The 21,123-nt window shown below is 36.1% G+C and overlaps 7 protein-coding genes across 7 annotated transcripts; 1 reads left to right on the top strand and 6 right to left on the bottom strand.

The window, feature by feature from the left end:
• Nucleotides 1-1,390: 1,390 nt before the first annotated feature.
• Nucleotides 1,391-7,777, bottom strand: SAPINGB_P006165 (uncharacterized protein; the record flags this gene model as incomplete). The annotated part of the gene is made up of 3 exons (XM_032000879.1): nucleotides 1,391-6,159; nucleotides 6,286-6,891; nucleotides 7,120-7,777. The coding sequence occupies 3 exons, from the start codon at nucleotides 7,775-7,777 to the stop codon at nucleotides 1,391-1,393; spliced, it is 6,033 nt and encodes a 2,010-aa protein (XP_031856770.1).
• A 1,753-nt stretch (nucleotides 7,778-9,530) lies between these two features.
• On the bottom strand, nucleotides 9,531-10,457 carry SAPINGB_P006164 (uncharacterized protein; the record flags this gene model as incomplete). The annotated part of the gene is made up of 1 exon (XM_032000878.1): nucleotides 9,531-10,457. One exon carries the CDS (start codon nucleotides 10,455-10,457, stop codon nucleotides 9,531-9,533), a length of 927 nt encoding a protein of 308 aa, XP_031856769.1.
• A 1,540-nt stretch (nucleotides 10,458-11,997) lies between these two features.
• SAPINGB_P006163 (uncharacterized protein) lies at nucleotides 11,998-13,353 on the bottom strand (the record flags this gene model as incomplete). The annotated part of the gene is made up of 1 exon (XM_032000877.1): nucleotides 11,998-13,353. One exon carries the CDS (start codon nucleotides 13,351-13,353, stop codon nucleotides 11,998-12,000), a length of 1,356 nt encoding a protein of 451 aa, XP_031856768.1.
• Nucleotides 13,354-13,669: 316 nt separating this feature from the next.
• On the bottom strand, nucleotides 13,670-14,940 carry SAPINGB_P006162 (uncharacterized protein; the record flags this gene model as incomplete). Its single annotated transcript, XM_032000876.1, has 2 exons — nucleotides 13,670-14,831; nucleotides 14,903-14,940. 2 exons carry the CDS (start codon nucleotides 14,938-14,940, stop codon nucleotides 13,670-13,672), a joined length of 1,200 nt encoding a protein of 399 aa, XP_031856767.1.
• A 230-nt stretch (nucleotides 14,941-15,170) lies between these two features.
• SAPINGB_P006161 (uncharacterized protein) lies at nucleotides 15,171-16,268 on the bottom strand (the record flags this gene model as incomplete). The annotated part of the gene is made up of 1 exon (XM_032000875.1): nucleotides 15,171-16,268. The coding sequence occupies one exon, from the start codon at nucleotides 16,266-16,268 to the stop codon at nucleotides 15,171-15,173; it is 1,098 nt and encodes a 365-aa protein (XP_031856766.1).
• Nucleotides 16,269-17,489: 1,221 nt separating this feature from the next.
• Nucleotides 17,490-18,551, top strand: SAPINGB_P006160 (uncharacterized protein; the record flags this gene model as incomplete). The annotated part of the gene is made up of 1 exon (XM_032000874.1): nucleotides 17,490-18,551. One exon carries the CDS (start codon nucleotides 17,490-17,492, stop codon nucleotides 18,549-18,551), a length of 1,062 nt encoding a protein of 353 aa, XP_031856765.1.
• Nucleotides 18,552-18,656: 105 nt separating this feature from the next.
• SAPINGB_P006159 (uncharacterized protein) lies at nucleotides 18,657-20,906 on the bottom strand (the record flags this gene model as incomplete). Its single annotated transcript, XM_032000873.1, has 1 exon — nucleotides 18,657-20,906. The coding sequence occupies one exon, from the start codon at nucleotides 20,904-20,906 to the stop codon at nucleotides 18,657-18,659; it is 2,250 nt and encodes a 749-aa protein (XP_031856764.1).
• Nucleotides 20,907-21,123: the final 217 nt, after the last annotated feature.

Raw genomic sequence — 21,123 nt, 5'->3', positions numbered from 1 at the left:
CACACAGAATGAAATCATATAGGAAGATTGGTAGGTCAAATAGGACCCATCAATTGTGAATTAATCAAAAAGAAATATGGCATTATGATGAATTAAAAGAGATTTATCAAATGGTAAAAAGAAGTATAAATATAACTTTTTTTTTTTTTTTCAAAGAAAAGAGGCCATTTATATTCAAGATGGACAAGATGGAAAAGATTTACAAAATGACAGTTAAATAATACCAAAATGTCTGAAGGTTTCAAAATGAAAATTGCAATATGATTAAACTTTAAACTTTAAAGTTTAATCATATTGCAATGAAATTTAAACTATCACCAACTGTTAACTGAAAATAAAAAAATAATGACACTTTTAAATCAGAAGTAGAATTTCATAATAATTCTTCTTGACACTCATAGATATATATATAAATAAAGTGGATTCACTGGTATTTTTAATCTCATTCGGAAAGGCTTTTCAATAGAATTTGGGTATAATCAAATACAAACTTATATAAATATTTTAACAAAGAACATTATAACTCTTTAAGCTTAATCATTTTTTTATTTAAACAAAAAAAAAAAAAAAAAAAATTGTACATAAATGTCAATGTGAGTGTATAATTTCCTTAGAAGAAGATATTAAAGCAAGTATTATCATCTCAATATTGATCTAATAATGAAAAACAAATAATTAGTATAGCAACTAATAAACAAAGACCTTCTTTGGAAAATAATATTTCCAATTATTTGGTGACGGGTTTGTGGTAGTAGCCTGTGTTGTTTGTTTGTTTGTGTGTGTTTTTTTTTTTTTTTTTTTTTTCCTTTAAAGAAAATTTCTCAATACGATGTGGCTAAATATAATTAAATATATAATAGGTACAAGTTGTTTTAATCATAGGGTTAGGGTCCAATTACCAATTACCAGTTATCTTTTAATTAATATATTTGACAGTTGTCTCAATATGCCTTTAGGACTTGTGATATATCACAAACCATTAATATGTATATCAATGGTTTAAGGTTAAGTAGATATGGCAGAAGAATTATTATTATCTTGAAAAGAAACTATATAGTTAATTTTAAATTTGAAAAAAAAAAAAAGATAAAAAAAACTTTAAAAATAAAACATTAAAGATCTCCCCCCACTTAAAAGGGAGTGGGGGGTTATTTTTGTAGATTGTATACAATATGTGGCTAAATACTTGCTTATAAAGATGTTACATAATTTACAAACTATATTTCCCTATATATATATAGACGATGACATAGACAAAAATTTTGAACTTTGAAATATTAACAGAATCTAAAAAAAATATAAAAAATTGGAATTAAATACATTATAATGTATTCATTAATTAATGAATCACTATAAAATTTGTTTAAATAAAAGGTCTTTAAAAAAAAAACTAAACAAAAATTAAAAACATAAACCAAACAAAAAGAATTGAAATACCTATAGAGAGATTATTTCCACCATTAACTTGCTCCACAGGTTGTTCAGTTGACAAAACTGGAGGTAAGTAAGTTGTTCCAGACAAAATATTGCTTAATGATCCGACAGTTGACGAAGAAAAAACTGTGTAATCAGTAACCGTGCCAGAAATAACTGGTGACTCAACTAATATAACGGTAGTCTCAACTGGTGTAGTTAATACAATAGCAGTAGTTCCCGAAGTTAAAGAGTAGGTGGAAAGACCCATGATGACAGTGGACACAGTCTTACAGTTTGTGCAAATAGCAACTGATTCAGAAACTAATGGGGAGGTTGAAGAAACTGTAACATAACTAGTGAGAGTACCCGAAACAATAGAGGATTCAATTGCAGTAATGACTACTTCATATGGCTCTGTGACTGTGGTGGTAATACCAGAAGAAGTAGTAGTATAGGTGGTAAAACCACTGCTGGTCTTGATGGTAGTTTGACATTCAGAACATTGCTCAGTAACAGCTGATTCAAGTGAAAAGCTAGAGATAGTAACATAACTAGTGAGGGTACCCGAAACAATGGGGGATTCAATGGCAGTAATGACTATGTCAAATGGCTCTGTGACTGTGGTGGTAATACCAGAAGAAGTAGTAGTATAAGTGGTATAACCACTGCTGGTCAGAGTGGTAGTTTGACATTCAGAACATTGCTCAGTAACAGTTGATTCAGGTGAAAAGCTAGAAATAGTAATATAACTAGTGAGGGTACCAAAAACAATGGGGGATTCAATTGCAGTAATGACTACTTCACATGGCTCTGTGACTGTGGTGATAATACCAGAAGAGGTAGTAGTATAAGTGGTATAACCACTGCTGGTCAGAGTGGTAGTTTGACATTCAGAACATTGCTCAATAACAGTTGATTCAGGTGAAAAGCTAGAAATAGTAATATAACTAGTGAGGGTACCAAAAACAATGGGGGATTCAATTGCAGTAATGACTACTTCACATGGCTCTGTGACTGTGGTGATAATACCAGAAGAGGTAGTAGTATAAGTGGTATAACCACTGCTGGTCAGAGTGGTAGTTTGACATTCAGAACATTGCTCAATAACAGTTGATTCAGGTGAAAAGCTAGAGATAGTAACATAACTAGTCAAAGTACCAAAGATAATGGGGGATTCAATTGCTGTAATTGTAGTCTCGCATGGCTCAGTAATAGTAACAATTGAGCCTTCAGACAAACTGGTAAAAGTAGTGACACCAGTACTAGTCTTGGTTATTGTTTGACACTCAGTGCAAATTTCAGTAGATGAGGCCTTTGGAGGTGATTGGGAAATAGTAATATAACTGGTAATACTACCAAAAACAACAGGAGATTCAACAGCTGTGATGGTTGTTTCACATGGCTCTGTAACTGTTATAACTGATCCACTAGACGTTGTGGTGTAAGTGGTAAGTCCACTACTTGTTGTGGTGATAGTCTTGCATACAGAACATTCACCTGTAACAGTAACGGTTGACGGAGAAGTTTGAGTAAGAGTAATTTTTGTGAAAAAAGTCTCAGACCCTGTAATCACAGGTGATTCAACAACAGTTGCAATGGTTTCACAAGGTTCTGTAATAGTTACAACAACAGTTCCAGATGTGGTGGTGACGGTGGTGATGGTTGATTCCGTAATGGTATGTGTTTTACAAAGAGGACAAGGTTCAGTAACAGTGGTGGTTGCAGATTGAACAACAATATTGGTAGCAGTAGCAGTAGCAGTAGCAGTAGCAGTAGCAGTAGCAGTAGCAGTAGCAGTAGCAGTATGATTCGTCGAAGTTGAAGAAATGATTTCTGAAGTAGAGGCAGAGACAGAAATGGACTCAAAAGTAGATTCATAAGAAAGAGAGAAATCAGAACTTAAGGAAGATCTGAAGAAAGATTCAGAGGAAGATTCAGTAGAAGACTCAGTGGAAGATTCAGTAGAAGATTCAATAGAAGATTTAGTAAAAGATTCAATAGAAGATTTAGTAAAAGATTCAGTAGAAGACTCGGTTGAAGATTCTGTGGAAGATTTTGTAGAAGATTCTGTAGAAGTTTCGGTGGATGTTTCTGTGGATGTTTCTGTGGATGTTTCGGTGGATGTTTCGGTGGATGTTTCGGTGGATGATTCAGTAGACAATTTAGTAGACAATTCAGTAGAAGACTCGGTGGAAGATTCAGTAGAATACTCGGTTGAAGATTCTGTGGAAGATTCAGTGGAAGATTCAGTGGAAGATTCTGTGGAAGATTCAGTGGAAGATTCTGTTGAAGATTCTGTAGAAGATTCTGTAGAAGATTCTGTGGAAGATTCTGTGGAAGATTCAGTAGAAGATTCAGTAGAAGATTCAGTAGAAGATTCAGTGGAAGATTCAGTAGAAGATTCAATAGAAGATTTAGTAAAAGATTCAGTAGACGACTCGGTGGAAGATTCAGTAGAAGACTCGGTTGAAGATTCAGTGGAAGATTCAGTAGAAGATTCAGTGGAAGATTCAGTGGAAGATTCAGTGGAAGATTCAGTGGAAGATTCAGTGGAAGATTCAGTGGAAGATTCAGTGGAAGATTCAGTGGAAGATTCAGTGGAAGATTCTGTGGAAGATTCAGTGGAAGACTCGGTGTAAGACTCGGTAGAAGATTCAGTGGAAGATTCAGTAGAAGATGCGAGGGAAGATTCTGTGGAAGATTCAGTGGAAGATTCGGAAGAAGACTCGGTGGAAGATTCAGTAGAAGATTCTGTGGAAGATTCAGTAGAAGATTCGGTGGAAGATTCGGTGGAAGATTTAGTGGAATATTCTGTAGAAGATTCAGTGAAAGACTCGGTAGAAGATTCAGTAGAAGATTTAATAGAAGACTCGGTGGGGGATTCAATGGAAGATCCGGTAGAAGATTCTGTAGATGATTCTATGGAAGATTCAGTATATGATTCGGTAGAAGACTCAGAAGAAGACACAGAAGAAGACTCAGAAGAATACTTAGAAGAAGACTCAGAAGAAGACTCAGAAGACAATTCAGAAGAAGACTCAGAAGACGATTCAGAAGAAGACTCAGAAGAAGACACAGAAGAAGACTCAGAAGACGATTCAGAAGAAGACTCAGAAGAAAACTCAGAAGAAGACTCAGAAGAAAACTCAGCAGAAGACTCAGAAGAATACTTAGAAGAAGACTCAGAAGAAGACTCAGAAGACAATTCAGAAGAAGACTCAGAAGAAGACTCAGAAGAAGACTCAGAAGAAGACTCAGAAGAAGACTCAGAAGACGATTCAGAAGAAGACTCAGAAGAAGACACAGAAGAAGACTCAGAAGACGATTCAGAAGAAGACTCAGAAGAAAACTCAGAAGAAGACTCAGAAGACGATTCAGAAGAAGACTCAGAAGAAAACTCAGAAGAAGACTCAGAAGAAAACTCAGAAGAAGACTCAGAAGAAGACTCAGAAGAAGACTCAGAAGAAGACTCAGAAGAAGACTCAGAAGAAGACTCAGAAGAAGACTCAGAAGAAGACTCAGAAGAAGACTCAGAAGAAAACTCAGAAGACGATTCAGAAGAAGACTCAGAAGAAGACTCAGAAGAAGACTCAGAAGAAGACTCAGAAGAAGACTCAGAAGAAGATTCAGAAGACGATTCAGAAGAAGACTCAGAAGAAGACTCAGAAGAAGACTCAGAAGAAGACTCAGAAGAAGACTCAGAAGAAGACTCAGAAGAAGACTCAGAAGAAGACTCAGAAGAAGACTCAGAAGAAGACTCAGAAGAAGACTCAGAAGAAGACTCAGAAGAAGACTCAGAAGAAGATTCAGAAGACGATTCAGAAGAAGACTCAGAAGAAGACTCAGAAGAAGACTCAGAAGAAGACTCAGAAGAAGACTCAGAAGAAGACTCAGAAGAAAACTCAGAAGACGATTCAGAAGAAGACTCAGAAGAAGACTCAGAAGAAGACTCAGAAGAAGACTCAGAAGAAGACTCAGAAGAAAACTCAGAAGAAGACTCAGAAGAAAACTCAGAAGACGATTCAGAAGAAGACTCAGAAGAAGACTCAGAAGAAGACTCAGAAGAAGACTCAGAAGAAGACTCAGAAGAAGATTCAGAAGACGATTCAGAAGAAGACTCAGAAGAAGACTCAGAAGAAGACTCAGAAGAAGACTCAGAAGAAGACTCAGAAGAAGACTCAGAAGAAGACTCAGAAGAAGACTCAGAAGAAGACTCAGAAGAAGACTCAGAAGAAGACTCAGAAGAAGACTCAGAAGAAAACTCAGAAGACGATTCAGAAGAAGACTCAGAAGAAGACTCAGAAGAAGACTCAGAAGAAGACTCAGAAGAAGACTCAGAAGAAGATTCAGAAGACGATTCAGAAGAAGACTCAGAAGAAGACTCAGAAGAAGACTCAGAAGAAGACTTAGAAGAAAACTCAGAAGACGATTCAGAAAGGTTTTCAGTAGAATATTCTGTTGATGAGTCTATGGACAATTCAGAAGAAGATTCAAAAAATTCCGTAGAAAGATTTGTGTATGATTCGGTCAAAGATTCTGATAAAAATTCATTGGAAGACTGCATAGAAGATTCCCTCAATGAGTCATAGGTGGATTCCATGCTTGATTCAGATAAGGATTCGGTGGAAGATTCGGTGGAAGATTCGGTAGGGCACAATTCATAATCAGCCAGATCAACACCACAATATGCAAATGAGAAAAGTGCGTTAGAGATTTCACGTGCCGTTTTACCATAGTTATTCCCTGAGTTAGCTTTGAGACAACTATAACAATGTAGACCTTTTATCAAATAAGTATTTATGTAATTGCAATATCCCGATTTATTGTTTTGATCAAGGTATAGATTCATTGAAATTGTTAGAGATATACCATACCACGAGAAATAGTAACAATAACTGTCACAAGACGTTTCGTCTCCTGCAACACAGTCATTTTGGGGATTGTCACAACTTGATGGGAAATCCAATATAACATCACAATTTCCCCAAGCAGTAAAAACTTGTAATATATTTTGGTATGTCAAGCCGAAATTTTCGTTGTAGTGATTGACACATTGCATGCAAGTTGTATAATCTTCGTTAGCATTTAAAAAGGGACACAATAATGAGGTATCAGTACTAGAGGTATATTGATTTAGATTTGAAGTGAGGTCAGAAACAAGAGAGTTTACATTGTCGCAAGAAGTTTGACAAGTAGTTGTATCAATGGCAAAACAAGAATTGGAAGAAGGAGGAGATGATTCGGTGGAGGTTTCAGTGGAAGATTCAGTGGAAGATTCAGTGGAAGATTCAGTGGAAGATTCGAGGGAAGATTCGAGGGAAGATTCTGTGGAAGATTCTGTGGAAGATTCTGTGGAAGATTCTGTGGAAGATTCTGTGGAAGATTCGAAAGAAGATTCAGTAGAAGATTCAGTAGAAGATTCAGTGGAAGATTCGGTGGAAGATTCTGCTGGACACAATTCATAATCGGCTAAGTCTACACCGCAATAAGCAAATGAAAAAAGTGCATTAGATATCCTAATTGCACTTTGACCATATATATTTCCTGGATTGGCTTTGAGACAATTGTAACAATGTAAACCCTTTATCAAATAATTATTTACAAAGTCACAATAGTTTCCTTTGTTATTTGAATCAAGATAAAGACTCATACTAGATGTAATTGATCCACTGTACCATGAGAAATAATAACAATAACTGTCACAAGACGTTTCGTCTCCTGCAACACAGTCATTTTGGGGATTGTCACAACTTGATGGGAAATCCAATATAACATCACAATTTCCCCAAGCAGTAAAAACTTGTAATATATTTTGGTATGTCAGGCCGAAATTTTCGTTGTAGTGATTGACACATTGCATGCAAGTTGTATAATCTTCGTTAGAATTTAAAAAGGGACACAATAATGAGGTATCAGTATTAGAGGTATATTGATTTAGATTTGAAGTGAGGTCAGAAACAAGAGAGTTTACATTGTCGCAAGAAGTTTGACAAGTAGTTGTATCAATGGCAAAACAAGAATTGGAAGAAGGAGGAGATGATTCGGTGGAGGTTTCAGTGGAAGATTCAGTGGAAGATTCAGTGGAAGATTCAGAGGAAGATTCAGTGGAAGATTCAGAGGAAGATTCAGTAGAAGATTCAGTGGAAGATTCAGTGGAAGACTCGGTGGAAGAGTCGGTGGAAGAGTCGGTGGAAGAGTCGGTTGATGATTCACTGGAAGTTTCACCTTCTGTGGAAGATTCATCCGGAAGTTCAGTGGATGAAAATACACCTCCGTCGAACTCACACACATTTATAGGAGGAATATTAATACTGCACAATGGGAAGATATTGTGGAGTTCTGCTATTTGATTTTGTGTCATAGCGTAGTCTGCATTGTAATGATTAGTACATTGATAGCATGCTGCCACTTCTTTGTTAAATATATTTGGGTTATTGCAAATGTCATTAAGATTTTTTGTTGTCTGGTAGATAGATAAGCTGGCTTCGATACTAGGTATATCATTTTTTACAAATGTGGTACATAATGATATGCAGTTATCGCTTGTGACTGGAATGTAACAATTTTCATTTGCTAAAGACTCCTGGACAAAATCACACACCTCTTTTAGAGGTGGATTTACATCACAAATTGAGTATAAATTGTAAAGTATATCTTTTTGGGTTGTTGTCAAGCTATGGGAAGTTTGGTAATAATAAGTACATTGAAAACATGAATCCACTTCCCAGTTGTGTAATTTTGGGTTATTGCATAGTATAGCATTATTCCAAGTACTGGCAAAAATAGCATAGTCCTGGTTAATACTAGGTAGATCATCATTTACAAATTTAGAGCAAATTGATTGGCACTCATTTATTGTTACCGGGATGTAGCAGTCACTATTTGCAGCAAATGTTAATTTAGCGAATATATAGAGCAGAAGTAGGTTTTTTATCAGAATATTCATTGGTGGATATATAGATAAATAATGGTTTAAAATGGTTTAAAATGGTTTAAAATTATTTAAAATGATTTAAAATGATTTTTTTTTAAAAAAAAAGGGAATTGCAGAGGGGAAAAAAAAAATATATTGTGGGCAATGAATGATATTTAACTTAAGGTTTTTTTTTTTTAATTTATTTATTATAATAAATCAATAATATTATTGATTTTTACATATTACAGTTATTAGTTTTGAATTTCCTAAAGAGGAAGTTTACTAAACTACTTTAAGAAATTTTTTAGTTTTGACTAATGGATGCAATGTGATTATTTTGTTAATTTCCCCATTAGCCACATTATTATTATTATTATTATTATTATTATTATTATTATTATTATTATTATTATTATTATTATTATTATTAACAAATGTAACTTTCTATTTATTTTTATAATTTATATATATTTATATGTATTTATATGTATTTATTTATATTAATGTGGCTAAAATCTTTGGGAAAGTAAAATTAACTATTTTTTAAAGTATCTTTTTTTTCTTTGCTGAACATTGGAAATTCGCTCAAGTCATTAATTACCACAAAAAAAATATCATCAACCGAAACAACTAAACACTTTTTCAATTCACACAAATATTGCAATATTGTTGAAACATTATCCTTTTACTTGAATCTTTTCAAATTTTTTTTTTTCTTTTAAAATTTTAAAAAAAAAATTAATTTGCCATTATTATATTTAAAAATGTTCACAATATTACAATATTTATGTGAGTTAAAAAGTGTTTGAATTTCTCGGTAGATGATGTTGTTGTATTTTAGTGGTATATAGTGTTGGTAGTAACAATTGAAAATTTAACTTTTTTTTTTTTTTTTTAAGTTAAATATTTTAAACGTTTAAAATATTTGAAATTTCACAACTTTTAATAATTACATAATTATAACTGATTATGTATATAAACATCCACTCTGCCCATCTTTTAGATATTTAGATATATATACCATATATGGTAAATTTTGTAAATACAAAATTTTCTTAAATCCACCAATAATCAATTTAAAAATATTCAAGTTTTTTTTTTTTAATTATTTCGAAAGATCAAAAGACAATTTTTTTTTATATTTTTTTTTTATAAAAGAACTATATATTTTTTTATAAACACCCAAGTCAAAAACAGCTTATTTAATTTGGGCCTTGGCGTGGAGCTCTTCCTCAAGAGCCTTCTGCTCAGCCAAACGCTTCTCGACCTGAGCATGGGCCTGAGCTTCAGTAGGAAGGGCAATGTTATACTCAAGATCAAATTCAACACCATACTTGGACTTGATTTCCTCGGAAGCAGGCTTGAAGTGAACAACAAGTTCAGGCTTGACCGCAAAGACGGAATCGTTCTTGACGTACTCGCAGTCAGAGTCATAAATCTGGGTAATAAGAGAACGGAACCCACTCTTGGTCACACGCCAGTGGATGTGAGAAGGACGATAAGGATGTCTATCCATAAGCTGGAGCAAGTCACCGGCAGGTCCATCGTAAGGGATTGGGTAGTTGGTGGGGCGAAGAGCAATGTAAGCATAGTCACCGTTCTTGTCTGCGGTGAAGGTACCACGGAGGTTGTAGTCGGGCTGATCAGGGTCCTGTTGTTCGTAGAGACCATTGGGGGCAGTGTGCCAGACCTCAAGTTCAGCGCCCTCAAGGGGGTTACCCTGGGTGTCGGTAACTCTTCCATGGACCCAAGTCTTCTGTCCGCCGAGTTCCTTTTGGATGATGGAACCTCCGTAGGGGTACTTGGGAGAGTTTGGTCTGTAGAAGGGTCCAATGATTGCAGTGGAAGTGTGGTCATGGGCTTCAAGGTGGTAGGTGATGGAATCGACAAGAGACTCGAGACCGAAAACATCCGACACAAGAATACCTTCGTTTCTGCGTTCGTCGGACATTTGACCAATGCGGTTGATGAAATCAACACCGGCCATCCATTCCTCGACGGTGATTTGGTTTTCACGAGAGAAGTCATGGATGTGTTGGATAAGGGAGCCTAAGATTCTGCGCATTTTAGGGGTGGTTTTAGAGCCCATGGCGGCGATAACCATTTCAGTGAATTGTTGGTCCATTTTTGAATATTTTGATTATTGATAAGAAAATAGAAGAAGGTTTGTTTAAGATAAGAAGTTGTTGTTGTTGTTGTTGTTTTTTAATTATTTAATGAATAGAATGAAGAATAGAATGAATAAAGTAAAAAAAAAAAAAAATAAACTGAGGAATATTCATTTCTTTTATATTTGGATAAGATCAAGATTTATATTATGAATATTGTCCATTATGGTGTTATGTATTAGTACTGGAATGATTTTGAATGGCGGGGTCTTTTTTTTTTTTTTATTTTTTATTGTCTGATTTTTTTTATTTTTTATTTTTTTAATCTTTATTATTATTTCCCCACAAATGTCAAAAAAAAAAAAAAAAAAAAAAAGAAAAGAAAAGAATGGAAAGAAAGAAAAAAAGAAAAAAAAATTTGGAATTTTCCAAAGTTTTGTTTTAAAGTCCACAGTTCCGATGACGTCTTAAAAGTCCCAAAAAGGAAATCAAAAAGATTTTATATTCACATATATATATTAACATATATGTTAATATATATTTATATAAACATATTTTATATAAGTTAAATAAATAAAATAATAATAATAATAATACTCGGTCCGATGATTTCATTTTTTTTATTTTTTTCATTATTATTATTATTTTTTTCTTTTCTTTTATAATAAAAAATCTCCTGATTTTTCAAAAATCCGGGGAGTAAGAGGGGCCAAAAAAAAAAAAAAACAAGTTTGAATATTGCAAGTGGTTTTTATTTATTTATTTATTTAGTTTAGTTTAGAATATTGAGGAAGAATCTCACTTACGATAACTGTTTTTTTTTTTCATTTCTTTTGGATTGATTTATCAAGTTTACAAATATCTATTACGGTATTTGCTTAAAAATTTTATATATTACTTTTAACTAGTTATTAACTTATAACTTTTATTAAAATTATGTGGGTTGTTTTTTTTTTATTTATTTTTTTTTATCCCCCACCCAAACATTTCAAACAAACAAATTTGCACTTTAACCGGCAATCTGCAATCTGAAATCTGTAATTTGCAATTTGCAATTTGCAAACGGCTGCCCCCCACTGACGGAGGCTTTCCGATTTACAACCAGCCAGTCAGCCAAAAATAATAAATTTAATAAAAATTTGATAAAAATTTAAAAAAAAAAATAAATTTAAAAAAATAATAAATTTAAAAAAATAATAAATTTAAAAAAATAATAAATTTAAAAAAATAATAAATTTAAAAAAAAAAATAAAAAAAATTGGCTTTTTTCCCGCCCACTCAAATTACCAGCTTTACAAATTCAACAACCATCCGTAAGAAAGAAAGAAAAAAAAAATACCCACCAAAAAGCACTTTGCCGGAGTTTCTTCCATCATTCCGAAAGCCATCAAATATCCGATTTTAAAAATAATTCTTTGAATTCTTTGAATTCATTTATTCAGTTTATACTTACTCTATATATATAATTATTCTCAAAAAAAAAAAAAAAAAAAAAAAAAAAAAAAGACCTACATTCATATTATATTTCTTTTATCATATCATATAACACTTAATCAATCATTCAATGTATTTCTTAAGTCCCCGCAGTTTCTCAACGGCTGCCTCCAACATCCAATCATCCTTACATACAGCAAAACGCAAATAGTCCTCTGCAAGATGAGCATTCTCAACCGTGTAAAACTCAGTTGGTGGAATCGCAACAACTCCAAACTCTTTAATCAACCAGTATGCAAGTCGGAAATCCTTTGCTCGGCCAACAGTCACATCATCGGGGAAAAAATAATCTTCAGGAAGTTTGACCTTGGCAAAGTTAACAAGCAAAAAATAACCACCCTCAGCAACGGTGTATGGTAATCCAATTTCATCAAAAACAGAAGTCAAAATGGAATATTTTCTGCGAAATGAAGCAACCTGCTCTTCATAATATCCATTGCTTTGAGATGCCTCAAGGGCTTTGGCAACAGCATTCGACAAGGGCGTATTGACCGTAAATGTGATGCGTGTATGTGCTGCTGCAACGTACTTGATAAGTTCCGGATGACCAATCAACCAACCAACACGCCAGCCAGTGGCACTAAAAGTTTTCCCGGCAGACCCCACCGTCAGTGTCAAGCGCGAAATGGCAGGTGACAAGGTTGCAATGCGTACAAACTCCGTGTAGTACAATCGGTCATAAACTTCATCCGAAAGAATGATAAAGTTATACTTGACGGCAAGCTCGCCAATCTTGGTCAATTCCTCACGCGAAAAAACTTTGCCTGTGGGGTTTTGAGGTGAGTTAATGACAATCATTTTGGTGCGAGGAGTGATAGTCTTCTCAAGCTCCTCAAAATCAATTGTCCAGTCAGATGCGCTGGCCACGCGAGTACTGCCATCCACTGGAGGGTGCAAAGGTACGTACTTGACAATACCTCCAGGTAACTGGATGTTTGAAATGTACTGGTCGAAAAAGGGTTCAAATACAATCACTTCGTCATCCTGGTTTAAAAACCCAGTAAAGGCTGCAAACATTCCCTCGTTGGCACCTGCAGTTACCACAATCTCAGTTTCCGGGTCCAGTTTGCGGTCAAAGAATGGAGTATAAGCATCGGCAATGGCTTTACGCAAGTTGAGCAGTCCGCGTGTGGGGGCGTACTGGTTGAGAGCTGCAACATCAAGAGATTCTTTAGCAGCCTGGATGGCAAAATCAGGAGGAGAGTAAGAGAAAAAGCCTTGGCCAAGATTGACAACCTTTTGGCCGGACTCGCGCTCGACCGAAGCAGCAGTCTCGTTGATAAGACTCCACACGTCTTTGGCAGAGTTGGAGACTTTGGCCGAGGGGGTAGGGAAGGGTTTAAAAGTAGTAGAGGTGGACATTAGACGGAATGAGGAGCGCTGCTGGAGAGATTGGAGTGGAGTTCTTCTAAGGAACATAAGTATTTAAGATGTAATGAATTGAATTTATATAGATATATATATATATATATATTTCAAAGCTGACTGGGGATTTATGGTTATTTGTAAGAACTGAGATTGGGTGGTTGGTTGGGGTTTTTTTTTTTTTTTTTTTTTTTTGATAAATATTTTAATAAATAAAATAAATGAATAAATAATTTCCCTTCGTCGCTCATTTGGGGCAAACAAAAAGAGTCACTTTAGGCTGTGGTGATTTCGACGTGAAATGATGCAATCTAGTAAATCTTATAACTTATAACTTATATATTATGATTTATGATTTATGACTTACGACTTAAAACAAATACCGTTCAACTACTTGCTTGGCCAGCCGCTCTTCCCATACCTTGTAAAGAGCTTCCACGTACAAATACAGCTTGTATGCCTCTCCAGCACTGCGCCGGCCGGCACCGGCACCGGCACCAGTCCCAGTCTCTGCACTTGAGTTTTGTGCTTCTTCTTCGTCAAAGCCTTGTTCAAGACCAGGAACAACCTGCTTCATTACATATTCTCTTCCACGTCGGTCAGTAGCTGAGCCATACTTGGTAAACAAGTTAATCTGATCATTTGGGGTTGCATCTAATGTTGCCACAGCATTTGCAGCTTTCCAAGGATCAATGTTATGATAGGGACTACCAAGCCACCGACACAAGTAAAATGCAAGCAACATGCCAACATATGCAAACACGTTAAGTGTTGGAACAAACGACGTGCTTTTAAAAATCCCAGGTTGTACAAGTAATGAAGTGACGCCATAACGGTCCTTTAATAGCTGAGCTGTAGCATGATGCAACAAGTCAATTTCACGTTTCGAGGCTTCATAAGATTCTGGGGTATTAAACAAGTCTATATCATCCAAGTCAAGTCCTCCCTCACTTGGGCTTTTCGCCATTGTGTCTGCAGTTAGTGATGAGATCCAAAACACTTTAGACCCAGATCCCAAAACAGGAGTTTCCATTTTCTCCACCTCCAATTTATCTTTAGAAACTTGACGAGGCCCCGTGAGCCGCCGCAGAATAAACCATGGCGCAAATACATTTGCTTGGAAAACAGACCCCATACCATCACGGGTTGGTTTGACTGGGCGTTGGATTTTGTATCGTGCATAAGTAAAGGCTTCAACAGGATTCTGGAGAGTTTGGACACAGGACTGGACCCAGTCAATTCCATCGTAGAGTGCTAAACAAGCATTGAAAACTACTGTATCGATGTGAGCATACCGGAGTTCCAATTCACGCAAAGCTGCACATACTGAAACCATATCAGCAAGATCGACCGTCACGTAGTCAAATTCGACAAGTGCAGGACGGTCTAAGTGGTTTTTAAGAACATAGGCTTTGAGTTCCTTGATGGCATTTTTAATATTGGGGAAGGTTCGTGATGTAATAATTATGGTAAGACGGGTTTCCTTAGGGGTATCATCAATGATACGCTTAGCAATGGATAGACCAAGATATCTAAAAAAAAAAAAAAAAAAAAAAAAATCTTAGTATTTAATTAATCCCAATTATCTTTTGTTTAAACTTACCCTTGGCCACCAGTAATCAATACTACCTTGTGGCTCATGATAGTTGGTGGTAATGATGTTTTTTATAATAATAATAATAAAAAAATAAAAAAATAAAAAAGATTCAAATAAACTTGGTGGGTAGACAAAAATAATGAAACTCTTCCAATATATCCCCCTCAATCACCACCTTTCAAAAGGTTGAAAAAAAAAAAAAAAAAAAAAGAAACCTCGTACAAACTAAAAATTACTTGACATTCAAAAATATACACTTTACTTTTACATCAATCTAATCAAGACGGGCAACGTGGTGATCAAAGAGGGCCTTAGCACGGGTCCAGACAGGAGCAGTGTCACGTTGGGGGAGCTCAAGCAAAGATGGCAGCAGGGCCTCAGAGTAAGCCTCAGAGGCCTCACGTGGCAGCAGAGAGGGCAAGTGGTCGATGGAAACAACATCTAAGCGAGGGCCAACAGTGGTTTCGACAGGAACAGTGGGCTTGTTAAAGACAGTGGCGACAGTGTAGACGGGGATAGGGTTGTGGGGGTTGGTTGTATCGGCAGAGACGTCGACAATGACCTGGAGCTTGCGGGACTCCTTGTTGAGGAGATCCAAGTTGATAAAGGGAGGAATGGGCTTGGAGAGGTAGATACAGTTGATGAAGATATCGGCATCAGCAATCTCCTGGAAGGGACCACCCTTGGAGGTCTCGGCGATATCCCACTTGATGATGTTTTCTTCAGGGATACCGGCCTTACGGCACAAGTCAACGGCACCGGAACCACAGCGGCCCAAGGCACCAATGACAAGAACCTTAGGGAGGGTCTTACCAGCAGCAGCAAGATTTTTCTTGACATCTTCAACAAGGAGGTGCTCATAGGGGAAAGGTTCAATGGCGCCAAGGCTCTCCTCATCGGAGTGAGTTTGACGGAAAGCCCAGTCCTTAATGCCAATGGCGGCACCAGCAAAACCAGCATGGAAACCAAAAGCAGCGACACGGCGGCCATTATCATCTTCGAGGAATTCAAGGTCATAGAGAGTTCCCTTACCTTCAGGGAAGCGCTTAAGAACGTCCTTCCAGCCGCCCTGATCCTTGTAGCAATGAGCGAATTGGATGTGCTCATGGATCAGAGGGAAAGATTCTTCAGGGAGTTCCTTAAGACCAATGATGATATGGTCCTTGGGGGCCTGAGGCCAAGAGCCTTCTTCGGCAATGGTAGCACCAACAGCCTCGTATTCCTTAATGTCGAAGGTGCTCTGGGAAGACTTTTCGACAATAACATTGAAGCCAGCGTCAAGAAGTTTCTTGGTGGTATTAGGAGTCAAAGCAGCGCGGTGCTCGAGGGGCTTAGTTTCAGCACGGAGGTGAAGAGTGACTGGGGTCGACATTTTTTTGATAATTGATGATAATAATTGAGTTGGTTGGGTTTTTGTTGTAAGAGGGAAAAAAAAAAAAAAAAAAAAAAAAAAAAAAAAAAAGATTTATTGATTGATTGATTGATTGAATGATTTATATTTATTTATTTAATTAATTAATTATTGATGGTGTTGTAATAATAATAATAATAATAAAATAATTTTTAAAAGTTTTTTTTTTTTTTTTTTCAAAAGAGTCATCAGAGTTACCCGGACTTTTTATTTTTTAAAATTTTTAAAATTTTTATTTCAAAGCCACCACTATCACAACAACAACAACAACAACAACAACAACAACACTTATAACAAATTTATAAAAAGATAATTTATTGAAAAGTTAGGTTTTTTTTTTTTTTTTTTTTTTTTTTTTGAATAATAAGAATAATAATTAGTAGTGAAGTTATTTCTTTTTATATATAAAAAAATCAAAAAAAAATCAAAAATAAAAAATAAAAACTTTTTTGATGGCTTTTTGATATAAATAGTTAGTTTTTTTTTTCCTTTTTACCTAAGTTACAACAATAATAACAATTATATTAAAAGAATTTTTATATATGAATATTTTATTGTTGTACTTTCTATAAAATACAACAACAACAACAAAGTTTTATATTTTTTCACAAAAAATACTTTTTTTTTTTTTTTTTTAATATTTTAAATTGCCTATTTGGGATGGACTTTAACATTTTCACAATTATTATAACATTATTATAATGTTATAAAAAATTTTTTAATTTAAATATATATAATTAATTGTGAAATATAATAATTATAACTTATAAGTTTATATTAAATATATTTATAATTTACTTTAAGTCCAGTCCTTCAATATCAATATCAAAATTAAAATTAAAAATTAAAATTAAAATTAACCCTAACCCATTTAAATTTTTTAATTTTTTAATTTTTTTTTTTCTTTCCCCTTCAAAATAAAAAAAAAAATTTCATCATCACCACCACTTATAAAAAAAAACCAAAAAACCAAAAATTAAAAACGCGTCTTTTAACAAAAAAAAAATAAAAATAAAAAAAAACGCGTCCTAAGTCCCAACTCAATTATTATTATTATTATTATTATTATTTTATTTTTTTATTTTTTTTTATTTTTTTAATTTTTTAACTCAGGTTTATTCTTGTTTTTTTTTTTTTTTTTTTTTTTTTTTTTTTTTTTCCTGCATACCTCTCAACATTATCATGGTCTCACATCGACCATCACTTTATCGTCAATCTGCCGCTAGAGGAAATGCGGCATCAAATTCTCATAAAAATGAAATTGAAGACCACGTCAACCATTGGCAACGTGTATGGGTTTCACCTATAATTGTGGGCCAGCAGCAGCAGCAGCAACAACAACAACAACAACAACAACATCAACAACAACAACATCAACAACAACAAACCCAGCAACAACAGTCCCAACAACAACAATCATCTTCACAAACAGGTACACCAGCTCCTGGTGATCACTCAAATAATACTCCAGCTGCTTCAAATCAACAAAATGATGTCACAGATTCTCAAAGCCCTCCTCACTGCTTAGTCAAGACTTGGGCTCAACTTGTTAATCACGGAGATTACGTGCCTGTAGATGATGGACCAGTTAATGATATTTTAGACTTACAAGCTGCTGCTGCAAACAAAATTCCAAAACGAATTGCAGCTGTTGATACTTCTGGATCGCTCACTGAAGCTGACATTCGCGGTGCTGTTGGTGGTGGTGATGGAGGAACAAATATTGCTGGATACTCGGTTGGCACAAGACCCGAAGAGAAGAAGAAACAGCCTGCTGCTTCACAAGAAACAAAGGAAACTCAACAGCAGGAAAGCTCTGCAGAACCTAAAGAATCTGCTGAATCTGTGGAATCTGCAGAACCTAAAGAATCATTGGAACCTGTGGAACCTGTGGAACCTGCGGAACCTTCAAAACCTGAAGAGTCTGCATCTGTAGAGCCTGAAAAATCTGAATCTGAAAAATCTGAAACCCCCGAAAAGCCTACTGATAAAGAAAAAACTACAGAGGTTGAAACCCCTACAGATTCTGAAAAACCTAAAGAACCTGAAAACCCAACTGTGACTGAAAACCCTACTGAAACTGAAAAACCTACTGATTCTGAAAAACCTACTGAACCTGAAACCGCTCCTGAATCTGAAAAACTTACAGAGAGTGAATCACTTGCCGAAACAGAGATCCGCGACAAGGATGGTGATATCGAAATGACGGAGGCCGAGCCCGTCAAGGATGCTCCGGCCCAGTAATGTACTTTTTCCATTATTATATGAAAAAAAAATAATAAATAAAGAAAGAAATAAAGAAGAAAAAAAAAAAAAAAAAACAAACTAAATACATGAAAATAAAATAAATTATCTTTTGACTGTCAAAAATGCAAGACCTTTGCGAGCCACATCTGTAGCAGCTACCAAGGCCTGAGCGTCATGGTCTGTCCAAGCACAAGTAATGTCCCGCCAATTTTTTGTGCGGTACTCGTACTGATATTGCTGTCTCTTAGCATTAAGTTCCAGCATTGCACGCTTATCACCATGGCCTGTCCACACAAGCACTGCTGTATTTGCAGGTAAACTCTGATAAAGGTTTTCAAGTCGTTCGCCAAGCCTCTCACAGCTTTGTGAAACCACAGAGCAATCAATAGGATTTTGCAAGCTATTCCCTGATACCCCAGGACCTCCCTTGCGGAATCGTCTGGGTGAAAGAGCTGTTTCAGATAAAAGTTCAAGCTCACGTAACCGAGCCCATGTAAAACTATGCCCATTAACAGCCTTGCCAGAATGTTTAATAACTTCATCATCATCAGTGCATGAAACAATGGTTTGGGCAGAAGAACATGCCCAATTAGGTACGCCATAATCAACAACAGCCACAGGCCGCAATTTAGGATCCCTAGGAGAAACGTGACTTAATCGATCGGCCAACGAGATTTTCCCATTTACCTGAGTGTGACCAAAAGTTGCACCATACTTGAGCTTCAAGTCTAATAGATCCAAACAAGTTTCAGCATCCTCTTTCGAGTCGTGGCCTTCATGGCTGGTTTGAATGTCGCGCTTTAAAAACGATTTGGCCAAGTTCTTCAAAGAAGGCTTGTGATGGATACTAGTTTCACTATGGTACGCAACAGCAGTGTCAATAACGCGTGGGTGACGCATTTTAAGAGCAATCAAGTCATTTTCTAACGAGTGGCCAATGATAATATCATCTGAAGATATCAAAGATAGAATACGTTCTTGTACTTCTGAAAGACGGGTATTTATCGGGTCAAGCATTTTAGCTGTAATACCTGAATACTGAGAAAGGTAATTGGAAATCTGGTTAAAGGGTTTCACAAGTTCATCCAAAACAACATCTCCATCCCCCCCAACAATAGTAACACGAGTTAATTCTTTCCCCTCACAAGTTTCACACATTTCGCAATCAATTGCAAAGACACGCGGTGCTCCAAAATCTAAAGGTTTAGTGTCAACCCAGTCCTCCCCTGGAGGCTCCAAAATCTCAATATTTTGTGATGAAGCAATTGCAGCTCCTGTTGTGTCTGGATGGACAGGATATCGGTTAAACATAAGCTCTTCAAGGGTCAAAATCAGATCCAAGGGAGAAACACTCTTGGGGTTTTTATTTTGGTTTACCTTCATAACACTGCGGTCATGTGAATTGGCCATCAAATAAAGAAATGTTTCAGTGGGAGAAAAAATGGCGTGCTTGTTCCCTGGGGATTCAACAACCCAAGCATGTTCAAAGTTACTGTGGAAAAAGCCCAAAGATGACTCAAATGTTTGGGGCTGCGCGCTGGAAATATTGAGTCCGTTAAACATGGAAGGCGAAAGAGATGGAACATAGATGCTGACTATACGGTGGATGGCAAAGCTCTGCTTGATGCCGACCCAGCTCGGCGCACGGCCATCAGCTAGCAAATAGAGTACCAGGTCGCGCAGATCTGACACGCGCAGCATACTGGCAATCTTGGTGTTAGGCTCGACAATGAACTGTGGCTTAATATTTTCATGTAGAATAGCAGATTTTTCCTTTGATTTGCGTTTTGGTTTTGTGACTGCTTCTTTTTCTTCTTTTTCTTTTTTTTCTTCTTCTTCCTTTTGTTCGATAGTTTCAACTGGATCATTTAACGAAAGAGTAAATGAACCGAGATATAAAGATGGCGATTCCTGGCGAACAGGTGCCTCTGGCAAAACTTCTTTAGATGATTTCTTATGGGAAGATTTTTTCGACTTGTGCTGGAGTGAAATAGAGGCTGATGACGAAGAGGACGAAGAAGATGGAGCTGATGATGTCTCCGATACAGGGCTTAAGAGAGCCTGCATTGTAGATTTAGCTAAAGATCCAGTTGGCGATGAGCGTCTGCGTCTTTTCCCACTAGCTCGCGTCAAATCCGGAAGAGTCATCATCGTTGGAAGAGACGGGCTTGCTGGGTTAGAGAGTGTTGCTGGTTCAGTTGGAATGACGACATCGGTAAAAGTGCGGTGGTGAGGGAACTTTTTATGAAATTTCCGTGACTTTTTACCTTCATCCTTGGACTCCTGTGCAAGTCGGCGCAAGGCCTTTTCGCTTGGTGTCCGTTTCTTGGGTTCAGTTTTTTTACTGTTCATACGAAGAAAACGGCGAGCTGTGGCGTGAAGTGTGCAACAGAGGGGCCGTGATGGTCATGAAGGAAAGGTTTAAAGAGAGGTTGGAAAAAAAAAGAGGGGAAGGGGGAATGAAAAAAAAAAATAGACAATAAAGCAAAAAGAATTTTAGAAAAATTAATAACTAGAATATAATCAAATAACCTAGCTGACAAGAGAGGAAGTTCTTTTTTTTTTTTTT

The sequence above is a fragment of the Magnusiomyces paraingens genome (assembly GCF_902498895.1).
Source record: "Magnusiomyces paraingens strain CBS 517.90 genome assembly, contig: contig5, whole genome shotgun sequence".
NCBI classification, from domain to species: Eukaryota; Fungi; Ascomycota; class Dipodascomycetes; order Dipodascales; family Dipodascaceae; genus Magnusiomyces; species Magnusiomyces paraingens.
The sequence above is the reverse complement of the archived record's forward strand: the minus strand, read 5'-3'. Positions and strand labels throughout refer to the sequence as shown.